At 51.5% G+C, this 16,819-nt stretch overlaps 1 protein-coding gene across 3 annotated transcripts in view; it reads right to left on the reverse strand.

Annotated features, from left to right (window-relative positions):
* Positions 1 to 16,819, reverse strand: part of LOC119963786 (disintegrin and metalloproteinase domain-containing protein 12-like) — a 467,225-nt gene that overhangs the window by 175,079 nt on the left and 275,327 nt on the right. For 2 of the 3 annotated variants that reach the window (XM_038793071.1, XM_038793074.1), the window contains exons 13-14: positions 10,964 to 11,053; positions 586 to 781 (exon numbers count right to left, since the gene is read on the reverse strand). In XM_038793071.1, the coding sequence (XP_038648999.1) occupies positions 586 to 781; positions 10,964 to 11,053 (286 nt within the window). The remainder of the gene's footprint in view (positions 1 to 585; positions 782 to 10,963; positions 11,054 to 16,819) is intronic. The other variant, XM_038793073.1, reaches the window with a different exon arrangement.

The following is a 16,819-nucleotide window of genomic DNA, read 5'->3' on the forward strand; positions in this document are numbered from 1 at the left end:
GGGGAAAGTTTAAGGGAGATGTGCGTGGAAAGTTTTTTACGCAGAGGGTGGTGGGTGCCTGGAATGCTTTACCAGCGGAGGTGGTAGAGGCGGGCACGATAGCATCATTTAAGATGCATCTAGACAGGTATATGAATGGGCGGGAACAGAGGGAAGTAGACATTGGAAAATAGGCGACAGATTGAAATAAAGGATCTGGATCGGTGCAGGCCGGGAGGGCCGAAGGGCCTGTTCCTGTGCTGTAATTTTCTTTGTTCTTTGTAGCAACTGGTAGAATTTCAATTTGATTAATATATCTGAAATATAAAATTAGTTTTACCACTGACAACTATCATTGATTGTCGTAAAAACCTTAATGTTCTCGTGAACCGAAGGTTCGTTGACGTCCTTCGGAAAGGAAATGACTCTGAACTGACCTCTGAACTGGTCCAGCAAGCCACTCAGTTCGATGGCAATTAGAGATGGCCAACAATCCTGGTCTTGCAAACAATGTCCACAAAGAATGAAACAAAAATACATACACTTGATAAAGCTTAACTTTGTGTGAGCGTAACAGGTTGGAACATTCTGGAAGCCTGTACTCACTGGGACCCCAAATATCCGTGCACTGGTCATCCGCAGACTGACATAATCCATTGCCGCAGAATAAATTTCCTTTGCTGCATGTGTAGCCGTCTTTCAGATAGGTATCTTCGGGACAATGTGAAGAGGTGCCGGTACAGGTCTCCTGTAAGTCGCATTCTCTGCTTACCCGCCTACAAACGGTACCTGCTGGAAGAAACTGAAGAACACAAGGAAACAATGAAATGTGCTGACATTTTAATTGGGGAGTTTTCCTGGCAAATGTCGGACTGAATTGAAATTCAATGTATTCATTCCGAGATATTCAGACATATTCTCCGCAATTCTTCTCACCGAATTCACCCCCGCCCGGGGGGCTAGGAGCGGAGCTCCGTACTTCTCGGCGGCATGCTTAGAATAACGCGAGGCCGCCGCCTCTATGACGTCAGCCGCGCATGCGCAGGTTGGCTGGCTCCAACCCGCGCATGCGCGAATGATGTCATGACGCAGACGGCACGAACCAGCACATGCGCGGTGGCCGTCTTTCCCCTCAGCCACCCCACAAGACGCGGCGGCTTGATCTTACGGGGCGGCGGAGGGGAAATAGTGCGTCCGATTTGGATGCCGGCCCGCGATTGGTGGGCACCGATCGCGGGCCTGTCCCCTCCCGAGCACAGTCGTGGTGCTCTGGCCCCTGTTGGCCACCCAGAAGCCCCAAACAGGCTTCTCACTCCCGTTTCACGACGGCAGCGACCAGGTGTGTTTGCCGCCGTCCCGCTCGGCCCATCGGGCTTGGAGAATCGGCGTTCGCTGTGAAAAACGGCGAGCGACGATTCTTCCGAGCCGGGGGGGGGGGGGGGGGGGGGGAGTATCGCCGGGGGGGGGGGGGGGGGGGGGGGAGGGCCAGGGGGCGTGAAAAATGTCAGGGGGCCCTCCCGCGATTCTCCCACGCCGCATGGGGAGCGGAGAATCGCACCCATGATCTTGTGTCACAGAGTTCTTTGACAGGGCTCGATGCCCATTGAATCCATGCAGGATTCCTGCAATCCAGTGAGACCCACTCTCCATGCTTTCCACGTAACTCTTCAAGTTTATTTCTCTCAAGTGTCAATCCAATTTCCTTTTAAAATCATCAATTATCTCAGCTTCCACTACCCTTACAGGCAGCGAGATCCTGGCTGTTGCCACTCATTGTGTAAAACATTTCTTCATCAATTCCCTGCCCAAAACCGAAAGTTGGACAATCCTAATCATTGTAGAATCAGCTCATGGAAACCGCTTTCCCTTTTCTACCTTATGGAAACCTGTCCTCGCCTTGTCGATCTATCAGATCTCCCTCCAATCTACTTTGCTTGAAGGAGAACAACCCCAGCTTCTTCAGTTTAACCATGTACTGAAATCCCCGAATCCCTGGAACCATTCGAGTAAATCTTGTCTGCATCGTCACAAAGACACTCAGAGGAGAAGATGGTGGTGAAGTGGCAACGTAACTGCTGGAGGAGTGGCCTAGAGGCCCACGGTGATGGTCTGTGGGCAAGGATTCAAATCCTTCCACGGTAACTGATGGAGTTTAACATCAGTAATAAATAAGTTCAATTTTTTACAATAAAAGGAGGCAGCACTGCTGCCTCACGACGCCGAGGTCCCAGGTGCGGTCACTGACCATGTGGAGTTTGCACATTCTCCTCGTGTTTGCATGGGTTTCACCCCCACAACCCAAAGATCTGCCGGGTAGGTGGATTGGCCACGCTAAATTGCCCATTATTGGAATAAATGGATACTCTAAATTTTTTTTAAAATTTACAATAAAAGAAAATGAAAGTCACTCTCAGTAGCTATCACTGATTGACAGGAAATCCCATTGGGAAATAAATCTGCTGCCCTTACCTGGTTTCCCCTACATGTCCCAGAACCAAGTGATTGATTCTTAACTGCCCTCTGATGTAGCAAAGAGTGAACGGCAGTTCAATAAGGGAGTTCAGCAGCACCTTGTCAAAGCGATTAGCAATACATATTGCCAGGAGGTTGAATTAAAAGATATAACAGAAAATGACTTTGACAGAGTGTTGACCAGAACTCTAATTGTGTCCAAACCAGAGCTTCATAAAATGTCATCCAAGTCTCCCGTTTTTATGAAGCCAGTTGGTCCATATCCTGTGCCAACTTCATAATAATCTTTATTATTGTCACAAGTAGACTTACATTAACACTGTCCTGCCACCTTCAAAGATCAATTAACAGGAACCTCCATATCACTCTGTCCTGCACACTGTTTACAATAGAATGATAGACTCTCCGGCACAGAGACAGACCCTTCGCCCAAACTGATCCATGCCAACCAGAAAGCCAATCTAAGCTAACCCCATTTGTCTGTATTTGGCCCATATCCCTCAAAACCGTTCCTATCAATGTATCTGTCCAAATGTCTTTTCAATGTTGTCAATGTCCCTGCCTCACCCACTTCCTCCGGCAGCTCATTCCACATACGTCCCACCCTTTGGGTAAAAAGGCTACTCCTCAGGTTCCCATTAATTCTGTCCCCTCTTAAACCTCTGCCCTCTAGTTCCCATTTCCCCAACCCTGGGAAAAGGACTGAATGCATTCACCCTATCCATGCCTCTCATGACCTTATCCACCTGTGTAAGACCACCCCTCAGTCTCTGACACTCCAAAGAAAAAAGTCCCAGTCTGTCTCCTACGCTCCAACAAAATAGATCCCAGCCTGTCCAATCTCTTCCTATACCTCATATCCTTGATTCCCGGCAACATCCTTGTAAATCTCTTCCACACTCTCTCCAGGTTAATAACATCTTTCCGACAACAAGGCAACCAAAACTGAACACAATACTCCAGATGCGGCCTCACCAACATCCTGTACAACTGCAACATAATTTCCCAACTTCTATATTCAATGCCCTGTCTGATGAAGGCCAGCAGCCCAAAAGCCTTCTTCACTGCCCTATCTACCTGTGTCTCCACATACACAGAACCGTGCAACTGAACTCCAGGGTCCCTCTGTTCCATGATATTCCCTCACGCTCTACCATTCACTGTGAAAGTCCTACCTTGATTAGACTTTACAAATGCAACACCTCACACTGATCTGTATTGAACTCCATTTGCCATTTCTCGGCCCATTTCCCCAGCTGATCAAGATTCTGCTGCAATTTTTGATAACCTTCCTCACTGTCCACAATACCACCTATTTCAGTGTCATCTGAAAACTTACTGATCATGCCTCGTACATTCTCATCCAAATTGTTGACATAGATAACAAACAGCAATGGGCCCAGCACTGATTCTCGAGACACACCACAAGTCACAGGCCTCCAGTCCGACAGGCATCCTTCCACCATTACCCTCTGCTTCCTACCATCAAGCCAATTGGATATCCATTTTTCCAGCTCTCCCTGGATTCCATGTGATCTAACCTTCCAGAGCAGCCTACCATGTGGAACTTTATCAAAGGCTTTACTGAAGTCCATATAAACTACGTCTACCACCCTGCCCTCTTCAACCTTCCTGGTCACTTCATCAAAGAACTCTAACAAATTTGGAAGGCATGGGGCTGCATTCTCCTGTCGGACATGCTGAAATAGCATTCGGAAAAGAGCCGGTGAATCGAAATTTCTGACTCCATGCCCTGTGTTCATCAGCCTTACCTATCAGCCCCTTGCATTGAAATAGATGCAATTTAACCCAACTGGTTTTACCCGCTCCCTGCCGTGCTCCTGCCTGTCAAGTCTATCCAGCTCCCTGCCTGCCGTGCTCCTGCCTGTCAAGTCTATCCAGCTCCCTGCCTGCCGTGCTCCTGCCAGTCGTGTCTATCCAGCTCCCTGCCGTGCTCCTGCCTGCCGTGTCTATCCAGCTCCCTGCCTGCCGTGCTCCTGCCTGCCGTGTCTATCCAGCTCCCTGCCTGCCGTGTCTATCCAGCTCCCTGCCGTGCTCCTGCCTGCCGTGTTTATTCAGCTCCCTGCCTGTTGAGTCTATCCAGCTCCCTGCCGTGCTCCTGCCTGCCGTGTCTATCCAGCTACCTGCCTGCCGTGCTCCTGCCTGCGTGTCGATCCAGCTCCCTGCCATGCTCCTGCCTGCCGTGTCTATCCAGCTCCCTGCCTGCCGTGCTCCTGCCTGCCGTGTCTATCCAGCTCCCTGCCTGTCGTCTCTATCCAGCTCCCTGCCTGCCGTGCTCCTTCCTGCCGTGTCTATCCAGCTCCCTGCCGTGCTCCTGCCTGCCGTGCCTATCCAGCTCCCTGCCTGCCGTGCCTATCCTGCTCCCTGCCTGCCGTGCTCCTGCCTGCCGTGTCTATCCAGCTCCCTGCCTGTCGTCTCTATCCAGCTCCCTGCCTGCCGTGCTCCTTCCTGCCGTGTCTATCCAGCTCCCTGCCATGCTCCTGCCTGCCGTGCCTATCCAGCTCCCTGCCTGCCGTGCCTATCCTGCTCCCTGCCTGCTGTGCTCCTGCCTGCCGTGTCTATCCAGCTCCCTGCCGTGCTCCTGCCTGTCGTGTCTATCCAGCTCCCTGCCTGCCGTGCTCCTGCCTGCCGTGTCTATCCAGCTCCCTGCCTGTCGAGTCTATCCAGCTCCCTGCCTGCCATGCTCCTGCCTGCCGTGTCTATCCAGCTCCCTGCCTGTCGAGTCTATCCAGCTCCCTGCCTGCCGTGTCTATCCAGCTCCCTGCCTGTTGTCTCTATCCAGCTCCCTGCCTGCCGTGCTCCTGCCTGCCGTGTCTATCCAGCTCCCTGCCGTGCTCCTGCCTGTTGTATCTATCCAGCTCCCTGCCTGCTGTGCCTATCCTGCTCCCTGCCTACCGTCCTCCTGCCTGCCGTGTCTATCCTGCTCCCTGCCGTGCTCCTGCCTGCCGTGCCTATCCTGCTCCCTGCCTGCCCTACTCCTGCCTGCCGTGTCTATCCAGCTCCCTGCCTGTCGAGTCTATCCAGCTCCCTGCCTGCCGTGTCTTTCCAGCTCCCTGCCTGTCGTCTCTATCCAGCTCCCTGCCTGCCGTGCTCCTGCCTGCCGTGTCTATCCAGCTCCCTGCCGTGCTCCTGCCTGTTGTGTATATCCAGCTCCCTGCCTGCTGTGCCTATCCTGCTCCCTGCCTACCGTGCTCCTGCCTGCCGTGTCTATCCTGCTCCCTGCCGTGCCTATACTGCTCCCTGCCTGCCCTGCTCCTGCCTGCCGTGTCTATCCGGCTCCCTGCCTGCTTTGCCTATCCAGCTCCCTGCCGTGCTCCTGCCTGCCGTGTCTATCCTGCTCCCTGCCCGCCGTGTCTATCCAACTTCTGCCTGCATTGCCGATCCTGCTCCTGCTTGCCGTGCCTATCCTGCTCCCTGCCTGCCGTGCCTATCCAGCTCCCTGCCTGCCGTGTCTATCCAGCTCCCTGCCTGCCGTGCTCCTGCCTGCCGTGTCTATCCAGCTCCCTGCCTGCCGTGCTCCTGCCTGCCGTGACTATCCAGCTCCCTGCCGTGCTCCTGCCTGCCGTGTCTATCCAGCTCCCTGCCGTGCTCCTGCCTGCCGTGTCTATCCAGCTCCCTGCCTGCCGTGTCTATCCAGCTCCCTGCCTGCCGTGCTCCTGCCTGCCGTGTCTATCCAGCTCCCTGCCTGCCGTGCTCCTGCCTGTCGTGACTATCCAGCTCCCTGCCTGCCGTGCCTATCTAGCTCCCTGCCTGCCGTGTCTATCCAGCTCCCTGCCTGCCGTGTCTATCCAGCTCCCTGCCTGCCGTGTCTATCCAGCTCCCTGCCTGCCGTGTCTATCCAGCTCCCTGCCTGCCGTGCTCCTGCCTGCCGTGTCTATCCAGCTCCCTGCCTGCCGTGTCTATCCAGCTCCCTGCCTGCCATGCTCCTGCCTGCCGTGTCTATCCAGCTCCCTGCCTGCCATGCTCCTGCCTGCCGTGTCTATCCAGCTCCCTGCATTGCCTATCCAGCTCCCTGCCTGCCGTGTCTATCCAGCTCCCTGCCTGCCGTGTCTATCCAGCTCCCTGCCTGCCGTGTCTATCCAGCTCCCTGCCTGCCGTGCTCCTGCCTGTCGTGACTATCCAGCTCCCTGCCTGCCGTGCCTATCTAGCTCCCTGCCTGCCGTGTCTATCCAGCTCCCTGCCTGCCGTGTCTATCCAGCTCCCTGCCTGCCGTGTCTATCCAGCTCCCTGCCTGCCATGCTCCTGCCTGCCGTGTCTATCCAGCTCCCTGCCTGCCATGCTCCTGCCTGCCGTGTCTATCCAGCTCCCTGCATTGCCTATCCAGCTCCCTGCCTGCCGTGTCTATCCAGCTCCCTGCCTGCCGTGTCTATCCAGCTCCCTGCCTGCCATGCCTATCCAGCTCCCTGCCTGCCGTGCCTATCCAGCTCCCTGCCTGCCGTGTCTATCCAGCTCCCTGCCTGCCGTGTCTATCCAGCTCCCTGCCTACCGTGTCTATCCAGCTCCCTGCCTGCCGTTTCTATCCAGCTCCCTGCCTGCCATGCTCCTGCCTGCCGTGTCTATCCAGCTCCCTGCCTGCCATGCTCCTGCCTGCCGTGTCTATCCAGCTCCCTGCATTGCCTATCCAGCTCCCTGCCTGCCGTGTCTATCCAGCTCCCTGCCTGCCGTGTCTATCCAGCTCCCTGCCTGCCGTGTCTATCCAGCTCCCTGCCTGCCGTGTCTATCCAGCTCCCTGCCTGCCGTGCTCCTGCCTGCCGTGCCTATCCAGCTCCCTGCCTGCCGTGTCTATCCAGCTTGCCGTTGCTCAGTACTGCATCTCCTTTCAGCCCCTCATTTGCTCTCCTGCTGCTGAGGATCCCATCCCCGGCCAATCTAGTTTAAACCCTCCCCTGTAGCACGAGCCAATCTGCCGCCCAGGATATTGGTCCCCCTCCAGTTCAGATGCAACCCGCCCCTCTGAAACAGATCACTTCTGCCCCAGAAAAGATCCCAATGATCGTAAAATCTGAATCTCTGCCTCCTGCACTAATCCTTTAACCACGCATTCATCTGCCATATTCTCCTGTTCTTACCCTCAGTAACATGTGGCACTGGAAGCAATCCAGAGGTTACCACCCTCGAGGTCCAGCTTCTTTACCGTTTTCCTCGCTCTCTGTAGTCACTCCTCAGTGTGTTCATTAAATATATTAGTTGGCTTGAACTTCCTTGGAGTGGCAAGCAGCATTGGATTGCTGCTCTGCCTTCCGACCCCCTTGAACCTACCCTTGTGAGTCAGGCCGGGTGAGAACAGTGCAGGGCAGCGCATTCCTGCAGCCTTCAGTTGAAGGTTTCTGAGTTGGATGCAAGAAGACCTTGTGTCACCGGCTGCCATAGATCAGGTGAGTGTAAAGGTCCAGCCACCTTCCCGCCAGGGGAAAGGTAAGTTTGTAACTGGTTAGAATTTGGGGCAATGGGGTTTAGGCACTTGGGGGTTTGAGGATTCAGGAACCCAGGAGTGAAGGTCAGGTACCCGTGGGTGTGGGGGTTGAGGTGTGCGAGCTGTAGACGTCGGTGTCAAATAGGAAACATATTCTGACCTTATAAGCGATGTACACATGAAATAAAAAACTTGAAAAGAACTTCCCAAGAAAATATTTAAAATATAAGTATTGATATTTCAGATTTCCGGGACATTCAATGGAAAGATTTCTTTAACGCACTCCTGACTCCAGGAATGTCACTGCGGATTAATTTGAGGCAAATAGGATTCTTACAATCAGCTGTAAGGAGAAACTGTAGCCCCGCTGTCAGAACTGGAACCCAAGTGCAAAGGTGTTTAAGCTCTGATACCATCCAGTGTCTCAAAGTCGTGTCTGTACCCAGAATGACAGAATGGTTACTGTGCAGAAGGACATCATTCAGCCATCCCCATTTGCTGCCTTTCTGAAGGAGCAATTAACTATGTGCCATTCTCCTGCCTTCTGCCCGTAACCCTGTACATTGTTCCTTTTCAGGTGATGGCCCGTTTCCCTGTTCAGTCTCTCGATTGAATCTCTCAGGGAGTGTGTGCTGGTTCCGAGCCACTTGCTCTCTGTAAAGGTTTCCCCTCATGCCGACGTTGTTTTCTTTGCAATCTTTACAATGATGGGAAAATAAATTCCGATCAACTCTGTCCAAATCCCTCATACCAGCAAACAAAATAGGAGCAGAATTACACCATTTGGCGCCTTGCTCTGCTCTGTCTTTCAATAAGGTCATGGCTGATCTCTTTGTCTTGATTTCCACATTCCCAGGCTAACCTTTGATTTCCTGGCCTAACAAGAATTGATCTATCTCAAAAATACTTAGTGACCCGGCTTCCCACGCCTTCTAGGGTAATGAATTCCAGAGTAGCACAACCCTCTGAGAGAAAATAATTCCCCTCATCTCTGTCATATAAGAGCCATACATAATTTTACACCAGTGTCCCCTAGATCTGGACTCACCCACAATGGGGATTTAAAAAAATTCTCTCATGGGATGTGGGCATCGCTGGCTGGGCTGGGATGTGGGCATCGCTGGCTGGGCAGGCATGTGGGCATCGCTGGCTGGGCTGGGATGTGGGCATCGCTGGCTGGGCTGGGATGTGGGCATCGCTGGCTGGGCTGGGATGTGGGCATCGCTGGCTGGGCTGGCATGTGGGCATCGCTGGCTGGGCTGGCATCGCTGGCTGGGCTGGGATGTGGGCATCGCTGGCTGGGCTGGGATGTGGGCATCGCTGGCTGGGCTGGGATGTGGGCATCGCTGGCTGGGCTGGGATGTGAGCATCGCTGGCTGGGCTGGGATGTGGGCATCGCTGGCTGGGCTGGGATGTGGGCATCGCTGGCTGGGCTGGGATGTGGGCATCGCTGGCTGGGCTGGCATCGCTGGCTGGGCTGGGATGTGGGCATCGCTGGCTGGGCCGGCATGTGGGCATCGCTGGCTGGGCTGGCATCGCTGGCTGGGCTGGGATGTGGGCATCGCTGGCTGGGCTGGGATGTGGGCATCGCTGGCTGGGCTGGCATGTGGGCATCGCTGGCTGGGCTGGGATGTGGGCATCGCTGGCTGGGCTGGGATGTGAGCATTGCTGGCTGGGCTGGGATGTGGGCATCGCTGGCTGGGCAGGCATGTGGGCATCGCTGGCTGGGCTGGCATGTGGGCATCGCTGGCTGGGCTGGGATGTGGGCATCGCTGGCTGGGCTGGGATGCGGGCATCGCTGGCTGGGCTGGCATGTGGGCATCGCTGGCTGGGCTGGCATCGCTGGCTGGGCTGGCATCGCTGGCTGGGCTGGGATGTGGGCATCGCTGGCTGGGCTGGGATGTGAGCATCGCTGGCTGGGCTGGGATGTGAGCATTGCTGGCTGGGCTGGGATGTGGGCATCGCTGGCTGGGCTGGGATGTGGGCATCGCTAGCTGGGCTGGGATGTGGGCATCGCTGGCTGGGCAGGCATGTGGGCATCGCTGGCTGGACTGGCATGTGGGCATCGCTGGCTGGGCAGGCATGTGGGCATCGCTGGCTGGGCAGGCATGTGGGCATCGCTGGCTGGGCCGACATCGCTGGCTGGGCTGGCATGTGGGCATCGCTGGCTGGGCTGGCATGTGGGCATCGCTGGCTGAGCCGGCATGTGGGCATCGTTGGCTGGGCTGGCATGTGGGCATCGCTGGCTGGGCCGGCATCGCTGGCTGGGCCGGCATGTGGGCATCGTTGGCTGGGTCGGCATGTGGGCATCGCTGGCTGAGCCGGCATGTGGGCATCGCTGGCTGGGCCGGCATGTGGGCATCGTTGGCTGGGTCAGCATTTACAGCCTATCCCGGAGGGCATTTAAGAATCAACCACATTGCTGTGGGTCTGGATTCACATGTAGGTCAGACCACGGAAGGACGGCAGATTTCCTTCCCGAAAGAACAAAGAACATTAGTGAACCAGATGGGTTTTTTGCGACAATCGACAATGGACAATGGACAATCGTCATTAGATTTTTAATTCCAGGTGATTATTGAATTCAAATTCTACCAACTGCCCGTGTGGTTTTTGATCAAAGGACCCCAGAGCATGACCCTGAGTCCCTGGATTCCGAGTCCAAGTGGCAACACCACTATGCCATCGCCTCCGCATCTATCTTTTCTTCAAGAGAAAACAGTCCAAACTTAACGGAACGTAGAAATATGTTCAATAGGCCTGCTCACCATTCAATGTGATTATGGCTGATCTGGTTGAGATCTCAATTTGACTTTCATGTCTGGCCCCCAAATCATCAGAAATCTGTCTTCTCCAACCTATCTTCATAACTGAAGGTCCTCACCCCAGAACCATTCTCATTAACATTTCTGCAATCTCTCTCCTGCCTTCACATTTTAAGGTGTAGCAGCCAGGACTATTGCTATATAATGTTAACATAACTTCCTTATTTGTGCTCCAATGCCCCTATTAATGAAACCTTGGATGCTGGACACTCTCAACTTGTCCTCATGGCAGAGTGATCTAATGAGATCTTACTTGGCAAGCCTTACAGCAGGCACCGGTCGAACATTTTGCGCCAGGTTTGAGTGTACAGGTTGCCGGCTGACAGCAGGGATCTGAACATTCCTGTGGATAAAACAAATGCAGAAAATACCGGTTATTGGGTTTGAGTCCCACAAGGTAACTTGGTAATTTGGTGCAGTGAGGTAAATCAGCAAAGGTAAGTGGAAAATCTAATTCTGCTGTTTTTCAGTTAAAAGTGCAGTGTGGAGCTGAGTGTCTGATTGGTTGAAGCTGCCCCCACCCTAATTGCTGAGAGGCAGTTATCTGTCAATCACCTGAGGCCTGTTAAGGCCTGTTTAGGGGCACATTGTATTATTCTCTTTGAAGTTAAGGTTTTTTTTGAGTCATCGGTTAGCTGAGGTCTGTATAAAAGACAGACAGAGAGCGCACGCAGTAAGCGAGCACTTTTCCAGGAGACTCATACAGAGTGAGGATTGAAACTTGGTAATTTGGTGCAGTGAGGTAATTCGGTGCAGAGTGTGAGGAGGTGCTTTTTAACCCTGGCAAGTGACTGGTAAGTAGTCTTGCTTTTTCTTTTCATTGTCTAATTTATTTATTTTTATTTTGAAATTCTAGTTGTTTAAGTTTACCAAGGGTTTAAGACATGGCAGGAGATCCCAGACCCGTGTCATGCTCCTCGTGTGCGATGTGGGAGCTCAGGGACACGTCCACTGTCCCTGGCTCCTTCACGTGCAAGAAGTGTGTTCAGTTGCAGCTCTTGTTAGACCGCTTGACGGCTCTGGAGCTGCGGATGGACTCACTTTGGAGCATCCGCGATGCTGAGGAGGTCGTGGATAGCACGTTTAGCGAGTTGGTCACACCGCAGGTGAAGGTTACTGAGGGAGATAGAAAATGGGTGACCAAAAGAAAGAGCAAGAGTAGGAAGGCAGTGCAGGTGTCCCCTGCGGTCATCTCCCTGCAAAACAGATATACCGCTTTGGATACTGTTGAGGAAGATGGCTCACCAGGGGAAGGCAGCAGCAGCCAGGTTCATGGCACCGTGGCTGGCTCTGCTGCACAGCAGGGCAGGAAGAAAAATGGCAGGGCTATAGTGATAGGGGACTCGATCGTAAGGGGAATAGACAGGCGGTTCTGTGGACGCAATCGAGACTCCAGGATGGTATGTTGCCTCCCTGGTGCAAGGGTCAAGGATGTCTCGGAGCGGCTGCAGGACATTCTGGGGGGGGAGGGTGAACAGCCAGCTGTCGTGGTGCACATAGGCACCAACGATATAGGTAAAAAACGGGATGGGGTCCTACAAGCAGAATTCAGGGAGTTAGGAGTTAAACTAAAAAGTAGGACCTCAAAGGTAGTAATCTCAGGATTGCTACCAGTGCCACGAGCTAGTCAGAGTAGGAATGTCAGGATAGATAGGATGAATGCGTGGCTTGAGAGATGGTGCAAGAGGGAGGGATTCAAATTCCTGGGGCATTGGGACCGGTTCTGGGGGAGGTGGGACCAGTACAAACCGGACGGTCTGCACTTGGGCAGGACTGGAACTGATGTCCTAGGGGGGGTGTTTTCTAGAGCTGTTGGGGAGGGTTTAAACTAATGTGGCAGGGGGATGGGAACCGATGCACGAAGTTGGAAGGTAGTAAAACAGGAACAGAAACAAAAGGAAGTAAGGGGAAAAGTGCAAGACAGAGAAGACATAGTCAGAAATCCATAAGGGCGACAATACAAGGTACAGTGACTGAGGGGAGCACAGTGAATAGGCCCAGTAATAACAAAAGGAATAAAACTGGAGATGTTAAGATTCAAAACAGAGGTAAAAAAACCAACATAAGTGTACTTTACCTGAATGCTCGTAGTATTCGGAATAAAGTAAATGAGTTGGTGGCACAAATCATCGTTAATGACTATGATTTAGTGGCCATTACTGAAACATGGTTAAAGGATGGTCACGACTGGGAGTTAAATATCCGAGGGTATCAAACTATTCGGAAGGACAGAGTGGATGGTAAGGGAGGTGGTGTTGCTCTGTTATTTAAGGATGACATCCGGGCAATAGTAAGGGATGACATCGGTGCTATGGAGGATAAGGTTGAATCCATTTGGGTGGAAATCAGGAATAGTAAGGCGAAAAAGTCACTGATAGGAGTAGTCTATCGGCCACCAAATAGTAATGAGATGGTGGGGCAGGCAATAAACAAAGAAATAACTGATGCATGTAGAAATGGTACAGCAGTTATCATGGGGGATTTTAATCTACATGTCGATTGGTTTAACCAGGTCGGTCAAGGCAACCGTGAGGAGGAGTTTATAGAATGTATCCGCGATAGTTTCCTAGAACAGTATGTAATGGAACCTACGAGGGAACAAGCGGACCTAGATCTTGTCCTGTGTAATGAGACAGGATTGATTCATGATCTCATAGTTAGGGATCCTCTCGGAAGGAGCGATCACAATATGGTGGAATTTAAAATACAGATGGAGGGTGAGAAAGTAAAATCAAATACTAGTGTTTTGTGTTTAAACAAAGGAGATTACAAGGGGATGAGAGAAGAACTAGCTAAGGTAGACTGGGAGCTAAGACTTTATGGAGGAACAGTTGAGGAACAGTGGAGAACCTTCCAAGCGATTTTTCACAGTGCTCAGCAAAGGTTTATACCAACAAAAAGGAAGGACGGAAGAAAGAGGGAAAATCGACCGTGGATATCTAAGGAAATAAGGAAGAGTATCAAATTGAAGGAAAAAGCATATAAAGCGGCAAAGATTGCTGGGAGATTAGAGGACTGGGAAATCTTTAGGGGGCAACAGAAAGCTACTAAAAAAGCTATAAAGAAGAGTAAGATAGAGTATGAGAGTAAACTTGCTCAGAATATAAAAACAGACAGTAAAAGTTTTTACAAATAAGACAAAAAAGAGTGGCTAAGGTAAATATTGGTCCTTTAGAGGATGAGAAGGGAGTTTTAATAATGAGAAATGAGGAAATGGCTGAGGAACTGAACAGGTTTTTGGGTCGGTCTTCACAGTGGAAGACACAAATAACATGCCAGCGACTGATAGAAATGAGGCTATGACAGGTGAGGACCTTGAGAGGATTGTTATCACTAAGGAGGGAGTGATGGGCAAGCTAATGGGGCTAAAGGTAGACAAGTCTCCTGGCCCTGATGGAATGCATCCCAGAGTGCTAAAAGAGATGGCTAGGGAAATTGCAGATGCACTAGTGATAATTTACCGAAATTCACTAGACTCTGGGGTGGTCCCGGTGGATTGGAAATTAGCAAACGTGACGCCACTGTTTAAAAAAGGAGGTAGGCAGAAAGCAGGAAATTATAGGCCAGTGAGTTTAACTTCGGTAATAGGGAAGATGCTGGAATCTATCATCAAGGAAGAAATTGCGAGGTATCTGGATAGAAATTGTCCCATTGGGCAGACGCAGCATGGGTTCGTTAAAGGCAGGTCATGCCTAACTAATTTAGTGGAATTTTTTGAGGACATTACCAGTGCAGTAGATAACGGGGAGCCGATGGATGTGGTATATCTGGATTTCCAGAAAGCCTTTGACAAGGTGCCACACAAAAGGTTGCTGCATAAGATAAAGATGCATGGCATTAAGGGTAAAGTAGTAGCATGGATAGAGGATTGGTTAATTAATAGAAAGCAAAGAGTTGGGATAAATGGGTGTTTCTCTGGTTGGCAATCAGTAGCTAGTGGTGTCCCTCAGGGATCTGTGTTGGGCCCACAATTGTTCACAAATTACATTGATGATTTGGAGTTGGGGACCAAGGGCAATGTGTCCAAGTTTGCAGATGACACTAAGATGAGTGGTAAAGCGAAAAGTGCAGAGGATACTGGAAGTCTGCAGAGGGATTTGGATAGGTTAAGTGAATGGGCTCGGGTCTGGCAGATGGAATACAATGTTGACAAATGTGAGGTTATCCATTTTGGTAGGAATAACAGCAAACGGGATTATTATTTAAACGATAAAATATTAAAGCATGCCGCTGTTCAGAGAGACTTGGGTGTGCTAGTGCATGAGTCACAGAAGGTTGGTTTACAAGTGCAACAGGTGATTAAGAAGGCAAATGGAATTTTGTCCTTCATTGCTAGAGGGATGGAGTTTAAGACTTGGGAGGTTATGTTGCAATTGTATAAGGTGTTGGTGCGGCCACACCTGGAGTATTGTGTTCAGTTTTGGTCTCCTTACTTGAGAAAGGACGTACTGGCGCTGGAGGGTGTGCAGATGAGATTCACTAGGTTAATCCCAGAGCTGAAGGGGTTGGATTATGAGGAGAGGTTGAGTAGACTGGGACTGTACTCGTTGGAATATAGAAGGATGAGGGGGGATCTTATAGAAACATTTAAAATTATGAAGGGAATAGATAGGATAGATGCGGGCAGGTTGTTTCCACTGGCGGGTGACAGCAGAACTAGGGGACATAGCCTCAAAATAAGGGGAAGTAGATTTAGGACTGAGTTTAGGAGGAACTTCTTCACCCAAAGGGTTGTGAATCTATGGAATTCCTTGCCCAGTGAAGCAGTTGAGGCTCCTTCATTACATGTTTTTAAGGTAAAGATAGATAGTTTTTTGAAGAATAAAGGGATTAAGGGTTATGGTGTTCGGGCCGGAAAGTGGAGCTGAGTCCACAAAAGATCAGCCATGATCTCATTGAATGGCGGAGCAGGCTCGAGGGGCCAGATGGCCGACTCCTGCTCCTAGTTCTTATGTTCTTATGTTCTTAAGGCAGCCAGCGCCCAAGCCCCCAGACCATATCCAACGAGGAAGCTCTGGAAGAACCATGCACTTCATGGCTACACACCCTGGTGGGCACCATCAAGATGAAGGTGACTTGTCAATGAGACACCTTGACCCTACTCCAGCACCATTTTGTCCAGGAATCAGGATGGGGCCTTAGGACACCCAAAGGGAGGATGATTATCAACCAAACGCAGTCACCTCTCCAGCAGCATGGTGGCACAGTGGTTAGCACTGCTGCCTCATGGCGCCAAGGTCCCAGGTTTGATCCCAGCTCTGGATCACTGTCCATGTGGGGTTTGCACATTTTCCCCATGCTGACATAGGTTTTGCCCCCACACCCAAAGATGTACAGGGCACATGTGGATGGGCCACGTTAAATTGCCCCTTAATTGAAAAAAATAAATTGGGTTCTCTAAATTAAAAAAAAAAAGACACAGTCACCTCTGCCTCTGATCCCATCCACTCCAGCTGCTTGGGGCCACTGAGAGTGCCTCTGCCTCGGATCCCATCCACTCCAGCTGCTTGGGGCCACTGAGAGTGCCTCTGCCTCAGATCCATCCACTCCAGCTGCTTGGGGCCACTGAGAGTGCCTCTGCCTCTGATCCCATCCACTCCAGCTGCTTGGGGCCACTGAGAGTGCCTCTGCCTCGGATCCCATCCACTCCAGCTGCTTGGGGCCACTGAGAGTGCCTCTGCCTCTGATCCCATCCACTCCAGCTGCTTGGGGCCACTGAGAGTGCCTCTGCCTCGGATCCATCCACTCCAGCTGCTTGGGGCCACTGAGAGTGCCTCTGCCTCAGATCAGCAGAGTCTCATCAGGCCAGGCCTCGAGCAAATCTACGACATTTATTCTTACTCTCTTTTTCCTGTATATTTATTACCCACAGTCGCATGTGCCACAATTTTTCACACTAAACACTTTTGTGGGACTTTATCAAAAGCTTTCTCTTGTTACATCCTCAAAAAACTCCAGGAGGTTTGTTAAAAATAATTTCTCTTTCATAAATCCATGTTGATTTTGTCTAATCCCATTGATATTTTTCAAGTGTCGTGTTACTGTATCCTTGAGAATGGTTCCCGCATTTTCCATATTATTGATGTCAGGCGAACTGGTCTGCAATTTT

Source organism: Scyliorhinus canicula, chromosome 3, assembly GCF_902713615.1.
Source record: "Scyliorhinus canicula chromosome 3, sScyCan1.1, whole genome shotgun sequence".
NCBI classification, from domain to species: Eukaryota; Metazoa; Chordata; class Chondrichthyes; order Carcharhiniformes; family Scyliorhinidae; genus Scyliorhinus; species Scyliorhinus canicula.